Below are 17,090 nucleotides of genomic sequence, written 5' to 3' on the forward strand. Positions count from 1 at the left end.
TTGGCAATAAGGAGTTCATGATCTGAGCCACAGTCAGCTCCTGGTCTTGTTTTTGCTGACTGTATAGAGCTTCTCCATCTTTGGCTGCAAAGAATATAATCAATCTGATTTCGGTGTTGACCATCTGGTGATGTCCATGTGTAGAGTCTTCTCTTGTGTTGTTGATAGAGGGTGTTTGCTCTATGACCAGTGTGTTCTCTTGGCAAAACTCTATTAGCCTTTACCTTGCTTTATTCTGTACTCCAAGACCAAATTTGCCTATGACTCCAGGTATTTCTTGACTTCCTACTTTTGCATTCCAGTCTCCTATAATGAAAAGGACATCTTTTTTGGGTGTTAGTTATAAAAGGTCATGTAGGTCTTCATAGAACTGTTCAACTTCAGCTTCTTCAGCATTACGGGTCAGGGCATAAACTTGGATTACCATGATAGTGATGGTTTGCCTTGGAAATGAACAGAGATCATACTGTCATTTTTGAGACTGACTCATAGGGAACCATAAAAGACCTAGAATTGTCAAAGAAATCTTGAGGAAAAAGAAAGCAAGAGGCATAACCGTCCCAAACTTCAGAGATTACTACAAAGCTACAGTAATCAACAGTGGGGTATTGGCACATAAACGGACATATGGATCAGTGGAAAAGATCAGAGAGCCCAGAAATAAACCCAAACATCTATAATCAATTAATTTTTGACAAAGGAGGCAAGAATATACAATCAACAAAAGATAGTCTCTTTAGCAAGTGGTGTTGGGTAAGTTAGGGCTCTCCTGGGGGCTCAGCTGGTAAAGACCCTGCCTGTCAATGCTGGAGATTCAAAAGATGCAGGTTTGATCCCTAGGTCAGGAATATCCCCTGGAGCAGGAAATGGCAACCCATTCCAGTACTCTTGACTGGAAAATTCCAGGGATAAAGGAGCCTGGTGGGCTACAGTGCATGGAGTCATAAGTTGCAGAGTCCCATGTGAATCAATGAAATGAGAACACACCTTCACATCATACACAAAAACAAGCTCAAAATGGCTTAAAGACTTAAATATAAAAGAGGACACCATAAAAATCCCAGAAGGGAACACAGGCAAAACATTCTCTGACATAAATCAAAGCAATGTTTTTTTAGGCCTGTCTCCCAAGGCAACAAAAATAAAAGAAAAAATAAACTAATGGGACACAATCAAACTTATTAGCTTTTGCATGACAAAGGAAACTATAATAAAAATGAAAAAACAATCTATGGACTGGGAGAAAAATCTGTAAATGATATGACCAACAAGGCTTAATTTCCAAAATATACAAACAGCTTATACAATTTAATATCAAAAAAAGAAACAACTCAATCAAAAAATGTGCATAAGATCTAAATAGACATTTCTCCAAAGACAACATCAGGTGGCCTATAGGCACATGAAAAGATGCTCATCTTTGCTAAAAAGTAGAGAAATGCAAATCTAAACTATAACAAGGTATCACTTCATAGCAGTCAGAAGGGCCATCATTTAAAAATCTACAAATAACAAATGTTGGAGAGAGTATAGAAAAAAGGGAACCCTCCTATGCTGTTGGTGGGAGTGTAAACTGGTGAAGTCACTATGGAAAACAGTATGGAAATTCCTCTAAAAACTGAAAAAACAAAACTATAATTCAAAAAGATGCATACACCCCTATGTTCATAGCAGCACTATTATTAGTCAAGGCATGGACATAATCTAAATGTACATTAATAGATGAATGGAAAAAGAAGATGCAATATACATATAATTCAACACTACTCAGCCATAAAAAAGAAGGAAATAATGCCACTTGTAGCAACATGGATGAACCCAGAGATTATTATACTAAGTGAAGTTAAATCAGAAAGAAAGACAAATGCCATTTGATATCAAGCATATGTGGAATCTAAAACATGACACAAATTAACTTATTTATACAATAGAAATGGCCTTGAAGAAATAGAGAATAGACTTACGGTTGCTAAGAGGGAAGCAAGTGTGGAACAGATGGATTGGAAGTTAGGGATTAGCAGACGCAAACTATTATAAATAGAATGGATAAACAACAAGGTCCTATTGTATATCACAGGGAACTGTATCCTGTGATAAACAGTAATGGAAAACGTATATAAAAGAATGTATATCTATGTGTCTATCTATCTATCTATCTATCTATTGAATCACTTTGCTGTACAGCAGGAATCAATACCACATTTTAAGTCACCTATACTTCAATAAAATTTTTTAAAAACTTGAAAAAATCCATGAGCTTCCCAGAATCCCATGGTATAGAATGTTTCTGATAACAATTTTTTTTTAGTGTTTCAAACCCACTTGGGTACTTTATTTTGCCTCCAAAATACCCAGAATCACTTCTTCACCTATGCTTATACATCCTGAATCCCCTATGGTACCTAAAATAGCACTGAATATATAGGTCAAAAAGAATGATATGACTGGATATTCCCAAAAATGGATAGATTTGGATCATGCCACCCTTGGGGTTAAACCCTGAATTGAGATGTGATGTGCTAAGTTGCTTCAGTTGTGTCCGACTCTTTGTAACCCTATGGACTGTAGCCAGCCAGGCTCCTCTGTCCATGGGATTCTCCAGGCAAGAATACTGGAGTGGGTTGCCATTTCCTTCTTCAGGAGATCTTCCCGACCCAGGGATTGACTCTGTGTTTCTCATGTCTCCTGTACTGGCAGGAGGGTTCTTTACCACTAGCACGACCTGGGAAGCCCATTGAGAAGAGATGATAAAGTCCTGGAAATTAATAACAGTGCCCTCAAGTTCAAGGTAGTTATTGTGATTTTGTTAGAGTGAAGATGAGATGCTATATACCTTTAAGTTCCCTTGGAAAGACAAGGATGGGAAAGAAACACCAAAAATTGTCTCCTGGGGAGAAGTTCTTCAAACCAGTCACCTTGAGATATTGCCAAAAGAGAAATACCACCAAGTGAAGGAGGTATGTATTTGAAGAAAAATATAATTAACTAGTTGCCCTGAAGACACCTTGTCAATCTCTTGAGTGGATTATCAGGGCAATGACATGCTTTTCTTCAGAGGTTCACCAGTGCTAAATGGACACTGTCAGTATGATGGCTACAGAATCAAGGGTAGAGATGCATACAATTTATCAAAGACAAAGGGAGTCCAGCACAAATAAGGACTTCAACATTTCATTAGTATGCCCTGGCTTTAAGGCAAAAAGCCACCCAAGAATTAAACAGAATAAAATTCTAGGGATTGCTAAGTACCCACCTGCACCAACTTGAGACAGTTCATGAAACTTATGAAACTAATCAGAGCCTCAGTGAAGAGCACACAATTTAGAGTTGAAGAATCAGATGAAAGCTGAACTTACTTAGAAGCCCCAGCCAGCAACTGCAGGTTTAGTCTTCAAAGATATAACCAGACTCTATGCCTCTGAATGGCCTTGAGGTTCTTTAGTTTTTCTTAGTCAACTTCTAGCCAATATACTAATATTATTCCCTCTTGGTGGGTAGAGAATTCTATTTACTTATATATCAATTAAAATGTATTTAAATACATATTATATTTAATAGATTACCCAATGTAAATTGTATTTATATAAAGGCACAGTAAAATGTTTTGTAAATATTGTACTGCTGTATATGTTGTTTGCTTTTTGAAATAGAATTTGAATTACTAAATTAATGTTAGATTTATCAGCATTATGGGCATTGAGTGATTTAAAAAATTATAACATTTGTGAGAACTTTATATATTAAATCTATAAACATAGTCAAGATGTACAAGGAAATTTGATTACTTAAATGTAAAGTGGTAAGAATTTGATCGGTTCATTTATACATTATAAAATATTAATCAAGAAACAAATGACTTTGTTCTAAATGTTTATATAAAAAAATCATTATATGCATAAATAAGATAATTTGTAAGCTGAATTTGAAGGCTTAAAAAAAGTAAGTTTTAAACTGTTGATTACAATCAAGGTAATAACAGATTTTTTTTTACATGTATAAAAGGCAAGGATATAAAAATCAATAGGAACTTGGCAGACTCTCAACTCTACAGCCAGGAAAGAGAAGCAAGGGTATCCCTCTCGAGCAGTTAAATGCCCCATGGGCCACACCTATAGAATCCAAACCAATACAAGTCCCTGGAGCCTCTTCTGGCAAATTTCCATTCATTCTAGAAGAACTAGGACTGGTGGGTGACAATTAGTCTGGAGCACACATAACACAGATGGTCTGGGGTGGGGTATGCCTTTCACCTAGCTTAAAAATCCAGGTTACTTTAAAATCTATGTGCCAATAGGAAATAAACACTTCCCAGGACCCTATAGCACAGAGTTTTCAGGAAAACTTTTTCCTTAGCTTCTCACTCCCCCACCCCAACATATTCCTTTGCCTCCTGAGCATCCAGAGTTACCCCTACACCTACATTGCCAAGTGGGGACTTGGGATGCTGAACCCTGAGCAGTTAGGTACAGGGTCTTCTACGACAGCAATGGTAAGTCACAGAGAGCATGGAGGCAACAAACAGTGGTATGCAGGGGACCAGCCTGCATTCTGGACCTGACTCTTGTCACCCCTAGTTTGGGGAGCTCACACAAATCAAAAGGGTTTTGTAACCTGGCAAGTATCACATCTATGAACTGAGCACAAACTTACTCTAGAGCAAGGTTTGTCATGAAAAGCCAATAAATATTAATAGCACTTTGAACATGCTGAAAAATACATGCATAAATGCAAGAATTAGGTTCTTTATTATAAAGTCTAAAGACACCAGGACTGCTTTACAAGTGGAAAAAATAAGCTGAACTCGCACCTATACAGACACTCATTTAACCTAATAAGTTGGAACAAAGTTCTAAGTATACATCTTTTAACCAAATTTCATCAAGACCAGAAAAAGGCAGCATAAACTAGATGGGGGAGGAAAAAGACATTTAGCTCATTTAGTCCTTTCAATAATCTCAGAAGGTATAAATTATTCCCTTTTTAGTGGGGAAACAAAAAAACTGAGGCTTGAAAGTTTGAGCAACTTGTCTATAACTGAGAGAAAAAATAGCTTAAGAATTTTGGTTTCCACTGTACAGCCCACAGAAACTAAAGGCCATGACAATCCATCCCTCGTATCTCGAAGAGTATAGTTCTTGTACTTTTTTCACATTTCAACGGATGCTGAAAAATGTAGCAAGTCCTCATGGAAATTTCAGTGATGGACTCTTGCTGTCAAATTTCTAAATGGTCCTGTTTCTCTTCTCAAGCCAAGTGGTGAATGTTAAGTGCTGGTCCTAAAACCATCCAGATCACACTGCACCATCCTCCTCCCCTGGAATGAGTTCCAAGTGCAGACGAAAGGAAGCAGCCATCATTCTAGTGTCATCACGGGCATGCCAGAGGATCCCAAGTTTTAGCAAAGGTGAACAGGGGGCCCTGGAATCGCCTTGCTCATTGAATTCTCTTCCGTGGGCAACTTTCGTTCCCATCAAAATAGTAAGAGACAAAAAAAATTCATCAGGAAGTGTGTTGCAATTTCATAGACTGACAGATGGAGGCATGTAGCAATACATCTTTTATTACTTCCCCTGACAGCTACAGATTGCATGCTGAGTTTAACGGGACTGATACACACATTCTGCAGGTGTACTGTTGAGACAAAATATTTGGGACATTTTTCTGGCTAACACAGAAATAAAGCACCTAAGTCTGGAAAGAAATTTTCAGGTAGTTCAAAGAATGTTTCTCCCTACAGTTTCAAACACTCCCTTCTAGTCACATAACACTAACAAAGGTATTTTAATGCACAGTAAATTTATTTTCAAACATGAATAGACTAGCCTGCATTAAATGTTTCTCTTCTGGAGGGATGATAAAGTGATTCAAAAAATAAGGGAATATATTTCTTTACTAAAGCATCAGGCTTCATAAAGGACTATCAGTTCAGTTCAGTTCAGACGCTCAGTCATGTCTGACTCTTTGCGGACCCCATGAATTGCAGCACTCCAGGCCTCCCTGTATTTATATGTAAATAAACACTTTGGGATAATTAAACTTGTTGTTCTAGATTTTATTTTTATAGTTAAGAAACTGAAATTGTGTTTTACCTTTATGGCAGTTCTAGCTGGCAAGTACCCACAGGTTAGACAGTCTAGTTCTTCACTAGCCAGTCACACTGACATTGAGTTGCATTTGATGAAAGGGCCTTCCCAGTGGCACTCACGCTCGATAAGCACATTGGGCAGATTAGAGAGCTTTCAGACAAACAGAAGAGAAAATCATTTTCTATCCCCAGTTTCAGGTGGCACAGGTATAAAAAACGAGGTTTCTCTGAGGAATATGGACTATGTTCCCACCCAAATAACTACTCTGCCATGATCTGCCAGATGCTGAGACAGAAACAAAGCTCGTCACATTTTTCTTATCTCCTGATTATCTCCACATTAGGGTACCAAGCAGGATTCCCACCTCCCAGAAGACAGCTCTGATGTCGATGGATAGCAAAAGTGGAAGTGGGATGATCATAAGAATTGATCCACATGGGCTGAAAAATGGTGATATAAACATATTTACATAATATCATATATGGGAATAATAATTAATATGTGAATATATTTACAACATACTGCATTATACACATTATGTTTTGAAATATAACATCAAATTCCCCATAGCAAACTGAAGTCTAGTTGACATACAATAAGGGCATTTAATCAGGCAGCTTTCATTAATGTAAGTGGGAAACACAGACCCCGAACAATCCCCAGAAATCCTTTAAATTTAAAAAGCTTGCTTCAGAAAATCCATGACATTGTCTTTTGGGAGTCTGGATGATGACCAGGACAGAGCACATAGCTAGTGGAGTTGGTCTGCAGAGTTCTGCAAACCAGCCAAACATGTGGCTGCCTCACAGAAAAGGAAGTCACACTCTGCCTCCGACTCAGAGCTTCCGGCAACACAAGGACACCTCCTGAAACACCCCAGGACAACGTATTTGTGATGTTTAATTTTATGCATCAACTTGGCAGGGCCCATGGGTGCCCACATGTTTGGTATTTGGTCAAACATTATTCTAGGTGAGTCTCTGAGGATGTTACTGGATGACTTTAGTGACTGAATTGACAGACAAAGCAGACGATCCTCCCTAGGACCCATCCAGTCAGAGAACAAAAAGGCTGACCCTTTTGCAAATAAGGGGGAATTCCTCCTGCCTGACTGGCTCTGAGCTGGGACTCAGCTTTCTCCTGACTTTGGACTTGATGCTCTTCCTGGGTCTTGAGCCTCTCCTGTCTCCAGTCTGCTGACTACAGATCCTGGGACTTCTTGGCTTCCATAATCAAATGAGCCAATACCCTTATCAGAAATCATATATATTACATATACTTACTTGTAATATATTAAATACACACAAGCCTCTTATTTAAGGGTCTGTTTCTCCAGAGAACTCTAATACCATATTATAAGGAAAAATAAAACCTTCCCTATGGAGCAACCAAATAAAGACATCTGGGGATGTCTCTTTCAGCAGTCAGAGAACAAAGCAGAAGAGGCCACAGCAGCCAACAGGCAGTGACGTTATGAGAAAGTGTGTATAACTTGAAACTACAGCATCACTAAGATGTTCCTACTTGGTTGGTCTAAGAGGCCTGGAACAGATAACCAAAAATGTACCATATGGGAAAGGGTGGTGGGGAGTTGTCAAGGGAGGAAAGGCCAGATCAAAGAGAGAAGACCTGCTCAAAGATGAGTTGCTTTTTCCCTGAAAAAATTATCATTCATGCAAATTCATACAGCAGCCCTGCTCCAATCTACGCTAACTCATACCGCTGTGAGCACTGCCACTCCCTCCAAGGCTAGAGCTGGGGACACGCACGTGTACACACACATCCCACCTGCTAAACTTCAAGCCCTTATCATGTATGCCAAGTAATAGCTCATCGAGTTATAAAGAATTTCTGCTTTTTTATTCTTGTTGATTTAAATGCCAAGGTGTTTCTGAACTACCTCACAAATTTTTGTTCTCACAACACCCACAAATACTTCAAACCAAACTTGACTGGGTTCACAGAGAGTAGGGGCTAAAGGTATCAAAGCAAAGACTTGTGGATTCAGAACACTCCCAGGATCACAGCCACTCTTTTCCAACGCACAAGCTGAAGATTTCCCAAGAAAGCTCACGACTGACTGGGTGTGTGGAGGCTCATGACGTGAAAGGAAATTTAGGATTCACTACATACTATCATGGATAAAGACCTAACTATTTGCTCAGGTTTGGGGGTGAGTGCTCACAACTCTTTTGTTCTATGCCCTGCAGGCTCCCCAGCAAAGTTTTCTGTCTTTGACCAGCTCAATATTGTCAGCCTGCACAAAAGGAGGCAGATTCTGAGATAAGCGTGTAACTGGGCAGGTCTGACAAGCACCGAGGGGCTTGAGTTGCCTGTGTGTTTTCAGCACCTCTCTCACCCTCTCCCACTTTAAAAGTCCTTTTTCTTCCCAGGGGTTAAGAACAGAGGCTCTGGAGCCAAACTCCTGGACTGAACACTCTTTCTGACACTAGCTGCGTATCACTGTGAGAAAGTTATTTACTGCTTTGTGACTCAGTTTTTTCAGCAGCCAAATGTGGAAAACAGTACTAACTAGCACGCAAGACTGTGAGGATGAAATGACTCCCGTGTGTCAAGTTCCTGAAGCAGACCTGACGTGCTGCATCTCCATCAGTGCCAGCCCTACTGACCCTGTGGGGTCCTGATCCCCGCAGGTGGGAAGTTGCTTCGGACTCGTCTATACATTTATTGTGCTGTCCAGAAAGCACATTTACCAGCCCACATCCCTCCAGACTGAAAAGGAATCACACCTTCTTTTTCACTATCTTTGCCAGCACCCAGTGCAATGCTTAGTACACAGCAGATACTGTGTCTGGGGACTGCGCGCTTGAAGGGAGGGCCTAGGCTAGCAAGGCAAGCGTGTGACCTAGCGGCTGCTGCTTATGAAGAGCAACAGTACAGCAAAGCTCCAGGGAGAATTCTGCAAAAAAAAAACCACACAATTCACCCTTAGGGTGTAGGATCAAGTCCTGGGATTTTTAATTTCTTTAAATTATTTGCTTTGAAATCTTTCAAATAAGGTAACTTTTGTTTACATACTTGTCCCTCTTAAAGGCATAGGGAAGTAAGCTTAACAAAGAGCTGACTGAATCAATGTTTCTTCTGCCCCAGGAGACCAAAATTCTGGAAATGTTTATGAGCAATCTCAAAAGGTTGCATTTAATTATCAGTTATGCAAAATGCATACTTATTACTCTTAAAGTGTAACATCTTTCCAAATACACACAAGGGCAAAGGATGGCAGACTGAGGACAAAGCAGAAGTTACAACTACATTATTGAGGCCTGGCTCCTCAAATGGATACTTGCGTAAATAAACAAGGGATAACAAGATGGCTGGAAGACTAAACCTGATCTCAGTTTCAAAAAACCTTCTGCTGAAACTGCTTTTCTTGTGAAACATCCTGCCAAAAATCAAGTCCCTAAGACACATTCGGAGTTCCTCTGAACAAGACCCAAGGTGTTCACTGAGGGGACAGAGGAAGGAGACAGACAGGCAGGCATGCATGGGTCCCCTTTCAGACCACAGTTAAGAAACTCAATAAAAGCCTTTTGCTTGTGTGATTTTTGTTATTCCCATATGAAACATACACAGATGTTTCTGTCAGATTACAGATGTCACTGTCAGGTCAGATTAATAAAAGCCATATTCTCCAGCCAAGCATAAAGAAAAAAAAGTAATAAAGGAATTCAAATATACAAACTCTATAATAGATAAGAACAGGTGAATTCACATTTTGTTTCTGGCCACATACATTTCTCATTCAGTTAAAAGAATCCGGGAAGATGAGTCTAAATTCACCTACTATTTAGAATAATGCTGGCTAAGGAACCGCCTAGAAAACAACACTTCTAAGGATTGTGATGGGGAAAGAGAACACCTGAACTGAATATTAAATGAAATGAGCTACACCAAGAACCAAGATAAAGATTCCTGAGAGGTTCAGCTAGTTTAGTTACACAGAAAACAAGCTGGGGAGCAGGCACCCAGAGCCTTACTCACCACAATATCCTCAGGGAAGGTGTCCCTGCTGAAGGAGCCGTCATCAAACACGACCTCATAGAAGGTCTGCGCCGTCACGGCAATAACCCTGCAGCTGTAGTACCGGGTGTTCCGATGCTTCGTGATGACCGTCTGCCCCACAGAGATGCCCTTCTCACCAGCCTTGGATTTCTAAGGATGGAGCAGAGAAAGAGGAGAGAAAAGAAACAGAAGAGAGGACAGAAAATAGAAGAAATATTTATTTAGAAGATAATCATTAGTATGATCATGATATATACTTTTAACTTTTAGACCTTTTATTGGGGGATAATTTCAAACTTAAAAGTTGTAAGAATATGAAAACAAAAACATAAACATACTCTTTGACCCTTTACTCAAGATTCATCTATGGTTATTTACTGTTATTTTTAACATTTTACCATTTCCCACGTTTTTGCACATTATTTTACATGTGTATATATATACATATATTTTTATACATATTAAAGTGTGTATGTTGTTGTTTTAGTTTGTAAGTTGTGTCCGACTCTGTGACCCCATGGACTGCAGCACAACAGGATCCTCTGTTCAAGGAGTTTTCCAGGCAAGAATACTGGAATGGGTTGCCATTTCCTTCTATATATGTATATTAAAGTGTGTGTGTGTGTGTGTGTGTATATATATATAAAATTGTATGTGTGTATGCATTTATGCCCAAACCATAAATCATGGGCTTTTATACCTAAATACATCAGTGTGTATTTTATACAAGGATTTTCCTTTACATAACCACAGCACAGTTACTAACTTTAATAAATTTAACATGGATACCACCGTTTAATTGATGACGAATATTCCAATTTTGTCAACTGGGTGAATAATGATCTTTATGTGCCCCCATTCTTTATGTACAGGATCCAGTCTCGAGTCAGGTACTGCATTTAGCTGCCAAGTCCTTTTGACCCCCTGTAACCTGGAACATTTCCACAGCCTTTCTTTGTCTTTTATGATCATGATACTTTTGAAGGATCCAGCTCTCCCTGCCCCTGTTTTTCCAACGGAGCATCTGGCTGACGTTTCCTCATGATTAGAGTCTGATATACATTCCTGGCCAGAATACCACACAGACAACGCTGTCATCTTCTCAAGAAACCACATCTGGAGGCAGATGTTTATCTGCCTTTCAACGGTGATATTAACTTTGATCCCGGTCAAAGAGCAGTCCAATTTTTCCACTTTGTAATCACTACTTTTCCCTTCTACCTAATAAACAATCTGTGGGAGAGCCTTAAACAGCACACAGATATCCTGCTCCTCCACACTTCTGCTTAGATTTAGCATCCATTGATGAATCCTGCTTACTCCAGTTTTACTATGATGGGGATGATATGCTGACTTTTCCTGCTCCAGTACTCCCTCCACATTTACTGGTTGGCACCTGGCAGTTATTAAGCAAAAACCTCCTACTCTCCCCACATCCATCCGTCATCAGTATGGGATTATTAACTCCTCCTTCACAACTGTTTATAATTCATACTATAATCAATTATTTCGGTGCTCAGATTATCCCAGATTTGGCCAGTAGAAGCCTCTTCAATCTGTTTCCTATGTCCCTTAAGACGTCCTTTTATTTTTTAGCAGTTCCTTCCTTTCTGGCATCATAAGAGTCTCAAGATCATTTTGCCTCAGCCCTGGAATTAGCATTTCCCAGAGGAACGTGGTTCATTTTTGCGGGCAGTGATATTAGAGGATAAGATCCAGGTGCTTAGGTGTGATTACTACAAAGGCATCTTTGCTTCTGGACCCTTTCCGAAGTCAGAGCAAAGAAATGTATGGATGTGTATAAATATATATACACACACGTACACATATCCACACACACACACACACACACACTTCCATACATACAGGTATACGTGCACATACATATAACCAAGGAAAACCAGGGACTGGGTCTCAGAGTATATACCATGCTATGAAGTGGAAGACTTCAGGATAAATGTTTCGGGAAAGTGCTTGGCAGAATGCGAGGCTCATGGTAAGTACTCCAGACATTTTAGCTTGCTGTATTTGGGGCTTTCTATTTGTTTGCAATTTATTTTTCAGAATAAGGCTGTTGCTCCCCTGTTATAAACTTACACAAACCTCATTCCTGCCAGGTGCAGAGGGGAGTCACCATCTTACAAGGAGGTCTGCTCAGTCCCTTTTACTCCCTATCTCCAAGTCTCATTCATCAACTTGACTCTTGATGCCACAAGCTCTGACTCACTAGGGGGTTCCTGAATCAAGCACTTGGGAAGGCCCAGCACCGTTGCTAAATGGGCTCTAGAAGACACAGTCTCATAATCCCCAAGATACCAACAGTAGTCTGACATGTCATCCATAACCTACAGAAAGCCAGGATTCATTAACCCAGTGTCTTCTGGCAGGGATATTTTTAACATCATTGGGAAATAATGTATCAATTCAGAATCTTGGTTTAATTAGAGGCTTTACTTCTTTTTTCCTTGAATTTCAAAAAAAGCTAAAACACCTTGTAGGAAACAGATAAAGTGGTATGCTTAAACTTTTCCTTCTGGAAACCAGAGAAGAAATGCCCAGAGAGTCACTGACTCACTGGTTCCTTCAACAGTCATGCTGCAATGGACACCAAGCACCTCCCCTGGTGCTCTGGACTCCAACCAAAACCACTAAGACTTGATTCCCACTCCCCGGAACAGGCCTACACAGGTTGTGCTGTGAAGTCACCTTACAGGTGGCATGACTCAAGACTGATGATATTCTAGCATGTCTTCATACTCACAGGCAGAATTAGGGAACCAGTAAGGGCATTAGCAAAAGCCTAGAAGCAGGAAATGGCCCACTCTGTTCTGGGAACTGCAAGAGATCCTGCCTTGTATGGGAGGGGAAGCAGGAGAAAGAAGTCTGGAAATGGCCTGCAGCTGAAAGGTCAGGCTATGGGGGACAGGGGGAAGTAGGGCAGCTCTCACACCATTCTAAGGAGTCCAGATATTACCCTGTGGGCCTAAGGGAGCCACTGAGAGGTTTTAGTACCGAAGAAACATGACCCAGGTCCGTGTGACTCCAAGGGGAGAAGGGGCATCTCCAGGTGGGAAATGAGGGCCTGGAGCACAGAACTACAGACAAAGATGTCCATGGTTGGGACTGAAGGCTGACTCTCCCAGACGTGTTCCTAAAGGCCCCCTCTTTGCAGAGTGAGCTCTGCCATCTAGTTTCTCACATGCCTAACCAAATAAAAGGATATTTTTCTTCCTTGAAATCATTCCCTACTGATTGCTAGGTTGGCTGGAAAATTTTTCTCTGACTTTAGGTGTAGTTAGGTGTGTAAACGTTTTGCCAAAGCCCAAGAGGAAGGAGCCTGTAGTGATTTAAACACACTGTGTTTGAAGTAGAAATCTTTAACAGCTGGGCCACAGTACCTTACATATGCCAAAATAACTCCCTAGTTTCCTACTTCATTCCTCTGTCCAACCATTTTAAATATATCTAACCTTTCAAAGCAAGAGAGCAACTTAGATGTAATAATAAATTTGAGTGAAGCCACAGTTTGTAGAATTCTGGAACTCTGAAATTAAGCCTATGAATGCTTCCTAAAATTGTACTGGTATAACTGCCTCTAGGAGGCAAAGTTCACAACACAGTGGCTCTGAGTGACCTGGATTAAGGCCAAAGGGGGCTTTATGTTGGCAATGTATTTTTTCAAACGCCGTCCCTCTTTGTCAAACGGCCTTAAAAACACTCATAGTCAGAATGGCATGTAGTGTATTTTACTCTCATATTGGTTCTTTGTGCATGCATATTTTATTAAAATTGGAACTCACCCTGTAAGGAAAGAATGTTTTAGATTTGAATTATAAGGTCAGCTTCATACTATGTGATCATAGGGATGTTACACAACCTTTATCAGCCTCAGTTTGCTCATCTGCAGAAGGAACAGTAATACTTACATTAAAGGTCTGCTACAAAATAATATGAAGTACATAAAATGTCTAGACTCACAAGCAATTAGTTCTCAGCAGCTGTTAAGTGGCTTCATTATAAGAAGAGACTATATATGAGACCCTAGCCCCAGGTAAATAAACCACTCTTCTCTACAGTACCCCAGTAACCGGCATGCACGACAGTGCAGAACCCCGGTTTCTCATGACAAGGTTCAATCCAGCTCTAAATCATCATTGCTCTGCTCTTCACCTCAGCCTCTTATGCCTCTAATTCTTGTCAAAAGGGGGCACATGGCTGTGGTCCTTAGGAAGGAAGGCATAAATAATGTGGTCTCCTCCCTCCACCCTCAAGACTCTCAAAGCCTTTGTTTACAACTCTCTTAAGGCTCTGGTCAAATGTCACTTTCACTGACTATCCCTCCTGTAACAGGGAAAAATCCATGGGTCAGTGCCAGGACCAATCTGTCTTTTTATCCATGGCATGCAACACTGTTGCTGCCAGATAAACAATGAATGAATGAATGGAAAAATAAATAGACAGGAAAAAAAAAAAACTAAATAAATGATCTACAAGGACAGGTACAGACATATTTTTTAAATGGGAGAAGATTGATTCTAATTACTCACTGTCCAGAAAAGAGCAAAAAGAAACAAAGGGGATTTTTAGGAAGAAGTTCCTCTTTGTTAGGGTAGCTAGGCATGTGTGTGGGTAGGAGTGGTAATAAAGGTTTATGGTGAAATTCACAGGGTCTGGGAAGTGGAAGAAGCCAATCAAGGGTAAAGAAAAATGATAGAGACTTGACAGAGAAAAGGTTGATTCTAGACAACTATTTTTTTTTTCCTGCTAGGACATGAAATTTATGCAAATTGGCTAGCTGGAAAGCTGGCCAGCACACAAATTAAATAAACTGCCTTCATCTAAATAAAAAATTTTATAAGTCTCAAGCATGACTGACCATTTCATGGGAAGTATTAAAGAAAACAGATTTTTTTTCATAATGCTATTTTGATATGACTTGATTTATTTTTGCAGGAAGAATTTATTGACAAGCATATCCTATAACTGATTATACATACTCAAAATTACTTCCTGTCAGAAAAGCCTAAGAATCTATTGATGTTAAGAATGTCATTTCTCATCGATGAAGACGGACATTATGCAAGGGGCTCCATCAGATTATGGTGTTTGAAGACTACTGCACAGGCTAAGATTGTTAAAGTCAAATTTTCTTTAACATACACTATGCAGAAATGAACAGTGCTTTAATTGGGGGGAAAAAAAAACCCTCAACCTCTCTTTTTAAAAAGATAGAAACAGTTCAAAATTCTAGGGATGTGAGAAGAAAATGTTAACTAAGAAATTGTTATAGACATTCTACAGAAGCATCAAAGAGTCACTAGGACAAAAAACACAGATATGTTACCAACACATGTCCATACTCAAGAGTTAATTAAACTCTCGCAATAACTCTGTAGTTGTTAATTCTCATTAAATAGATGAAGTCACTGAGGTACAGGTCGAGTGACTTTTCCAAGATCTCAAAGCTGGTGAGAGGCTGAAGTGGGGCCCAGAACCAGGTGCTCCCCCATCACGAGTGCATGTGTTGGTCTCATCAACCAGGGGAACACATGTGGAAAGCCATCAGAGGAGAAATAAAACCAAGCAGGAAGTGACAGGAAAGGAATTCCAGCAATTGCCTAAAGAAGTTACATTTCCTCTGTTCTTTTCTAACTTATTTATTGACTGCCTCTTCTGTTCTACATACCATTTGAGACACTTTGTTTAATCTCCCCAGTAAAATCACAGAGTCAAATAAATAACTTTGATTTGGAGCCTATCTGGAGATGAAAAATGCAGAACATATAATTGCATATGCACTCACATATATACACTGCAACAAATTGCAAAAATGCTCACAAACCTTTACTCCTTCCTGTTTGCACACATCCTCTGAAATGTGACTTTGCAGCTCCTCCCACCAAAGGCTGGAGTCTACTTCCCCAACCCTCAGATCTGAGCTAGTCTTCTGACTTAACCTGCTTTGGCCAAAAGAATACAAGAGGTTCAGAATGGGGAACACATGTATACCTGTGGCGGATTCATTTTGATATTTGGCAAAACTAATACAGTTATGTAAAGTTAAAAAAAATAAAATAAAGAGTCGGACACGAAAAAAAAAAAAGAGTCAATGGTATTTCTTTAATAATTATCACCACAGCCTTCTGATCATCTGAACCAGGCCTAAGGGGGCCAGGAGGCCCTATATATACATGTGCCCAGAAGGCCACTGAGAATGGAGTGTTTGCTGCCATGGACCCCCTCAGTAACTTGTGAACCTATGGATCCCTACTCAGAATAATATTTTTAAATGCATAAAATAAAACACAAGATTAGCCACCCCCCACCCCCGCCAAATTACACTGAAATGATACTGAAAAAACAAATTTGTGATATAATATATATACTTCTTTAACAATGTATTAAATACTAAGACCTAGTGGCATGTCTAATAACAACTATTAATTTCAAAGATGCAATGGGCATAAGTTATATTTTGAGATCTCTCTCCCAAAGGTAATGTGATTTCCATTGTGGACAGAGTCTCAGAAACTGCTAATCCACCTCTGCCTATGCTCAAAACTGATAGCATCGTTAAATTGGAGCTAGAATTTAGAAAGAAATTTTCAATTTTTCCCCTCATGCTCTCACAGACAAATTTCTCTTGATACTAACCTGTTCAAAGGATTTTATCTATTTAAAGGCTCAGCACTCAACCTTTTAACAACAGCCTTATAAAACAAGAATGTTGTTTATATATGCTGCTTGTATAAATACAACTGTCAATAAGTGGATACAGCAGTAAAATGAAACTCCATGAAGACGTCTCTGTGAAGATTGAAGTTATGGACCCTAAAATGAGTAATTTTGGGGTGACCTAAACTGGAACAGGAATCTAACTTAAGTACTGACATTGGAATACATACTGTATTCTCCAATAGTCAATATCATTTCTCCCCAGTGAGTTTCTGACAGAGAACAGAGAGGAGTTAGTTCAAATAT

The 17,090-nt window shown here is 39.6% G+C and overlaps 1 protein-coding gene across 3 annotated transcripts in view; it reads right to left on the bottom strand.

Moving 5' to 3' along the window:
• The window catches only part of KDM4C (lysine demethylase 4C), a 409,790-nt gene that overhangs the window by 36,397 nt on the left and 356,303 nt on the right, over positions 1-17,090 (bottom strand). For all 3 annotated transcript variants that reach the window (XM_027549308.1, XM_027549310.1, XM_027549309.1), the window contains one exon: positions 10,089-10,259. In XM_027549308.1, the coding sequence (XP_027405109.1) occupies positions 10,089-10,259 (171 nt within the window). The remainder of the gene's footprint in view (positions 1-10,088; positions 10,260-17,090) is intronic.

Source organism: Bos indicus x Bos taurus, chromosome 8 (assembly GCF_003369695.1).
Source record: "Bos indicus x Bos taurus breed Angus x Brahman F1 hybrid chromosome 8, Bos_hybrid_MaternalHap_v2.0, whole genome shotgun sequence".
Classification (NCBI taxonomy): domain Eukaryota; kingdom Metazoa; phylum Chordata; class Mammalia; order Artiodactyla; family Bovidae; genus Bos; species Bos indicus x Bos taurus.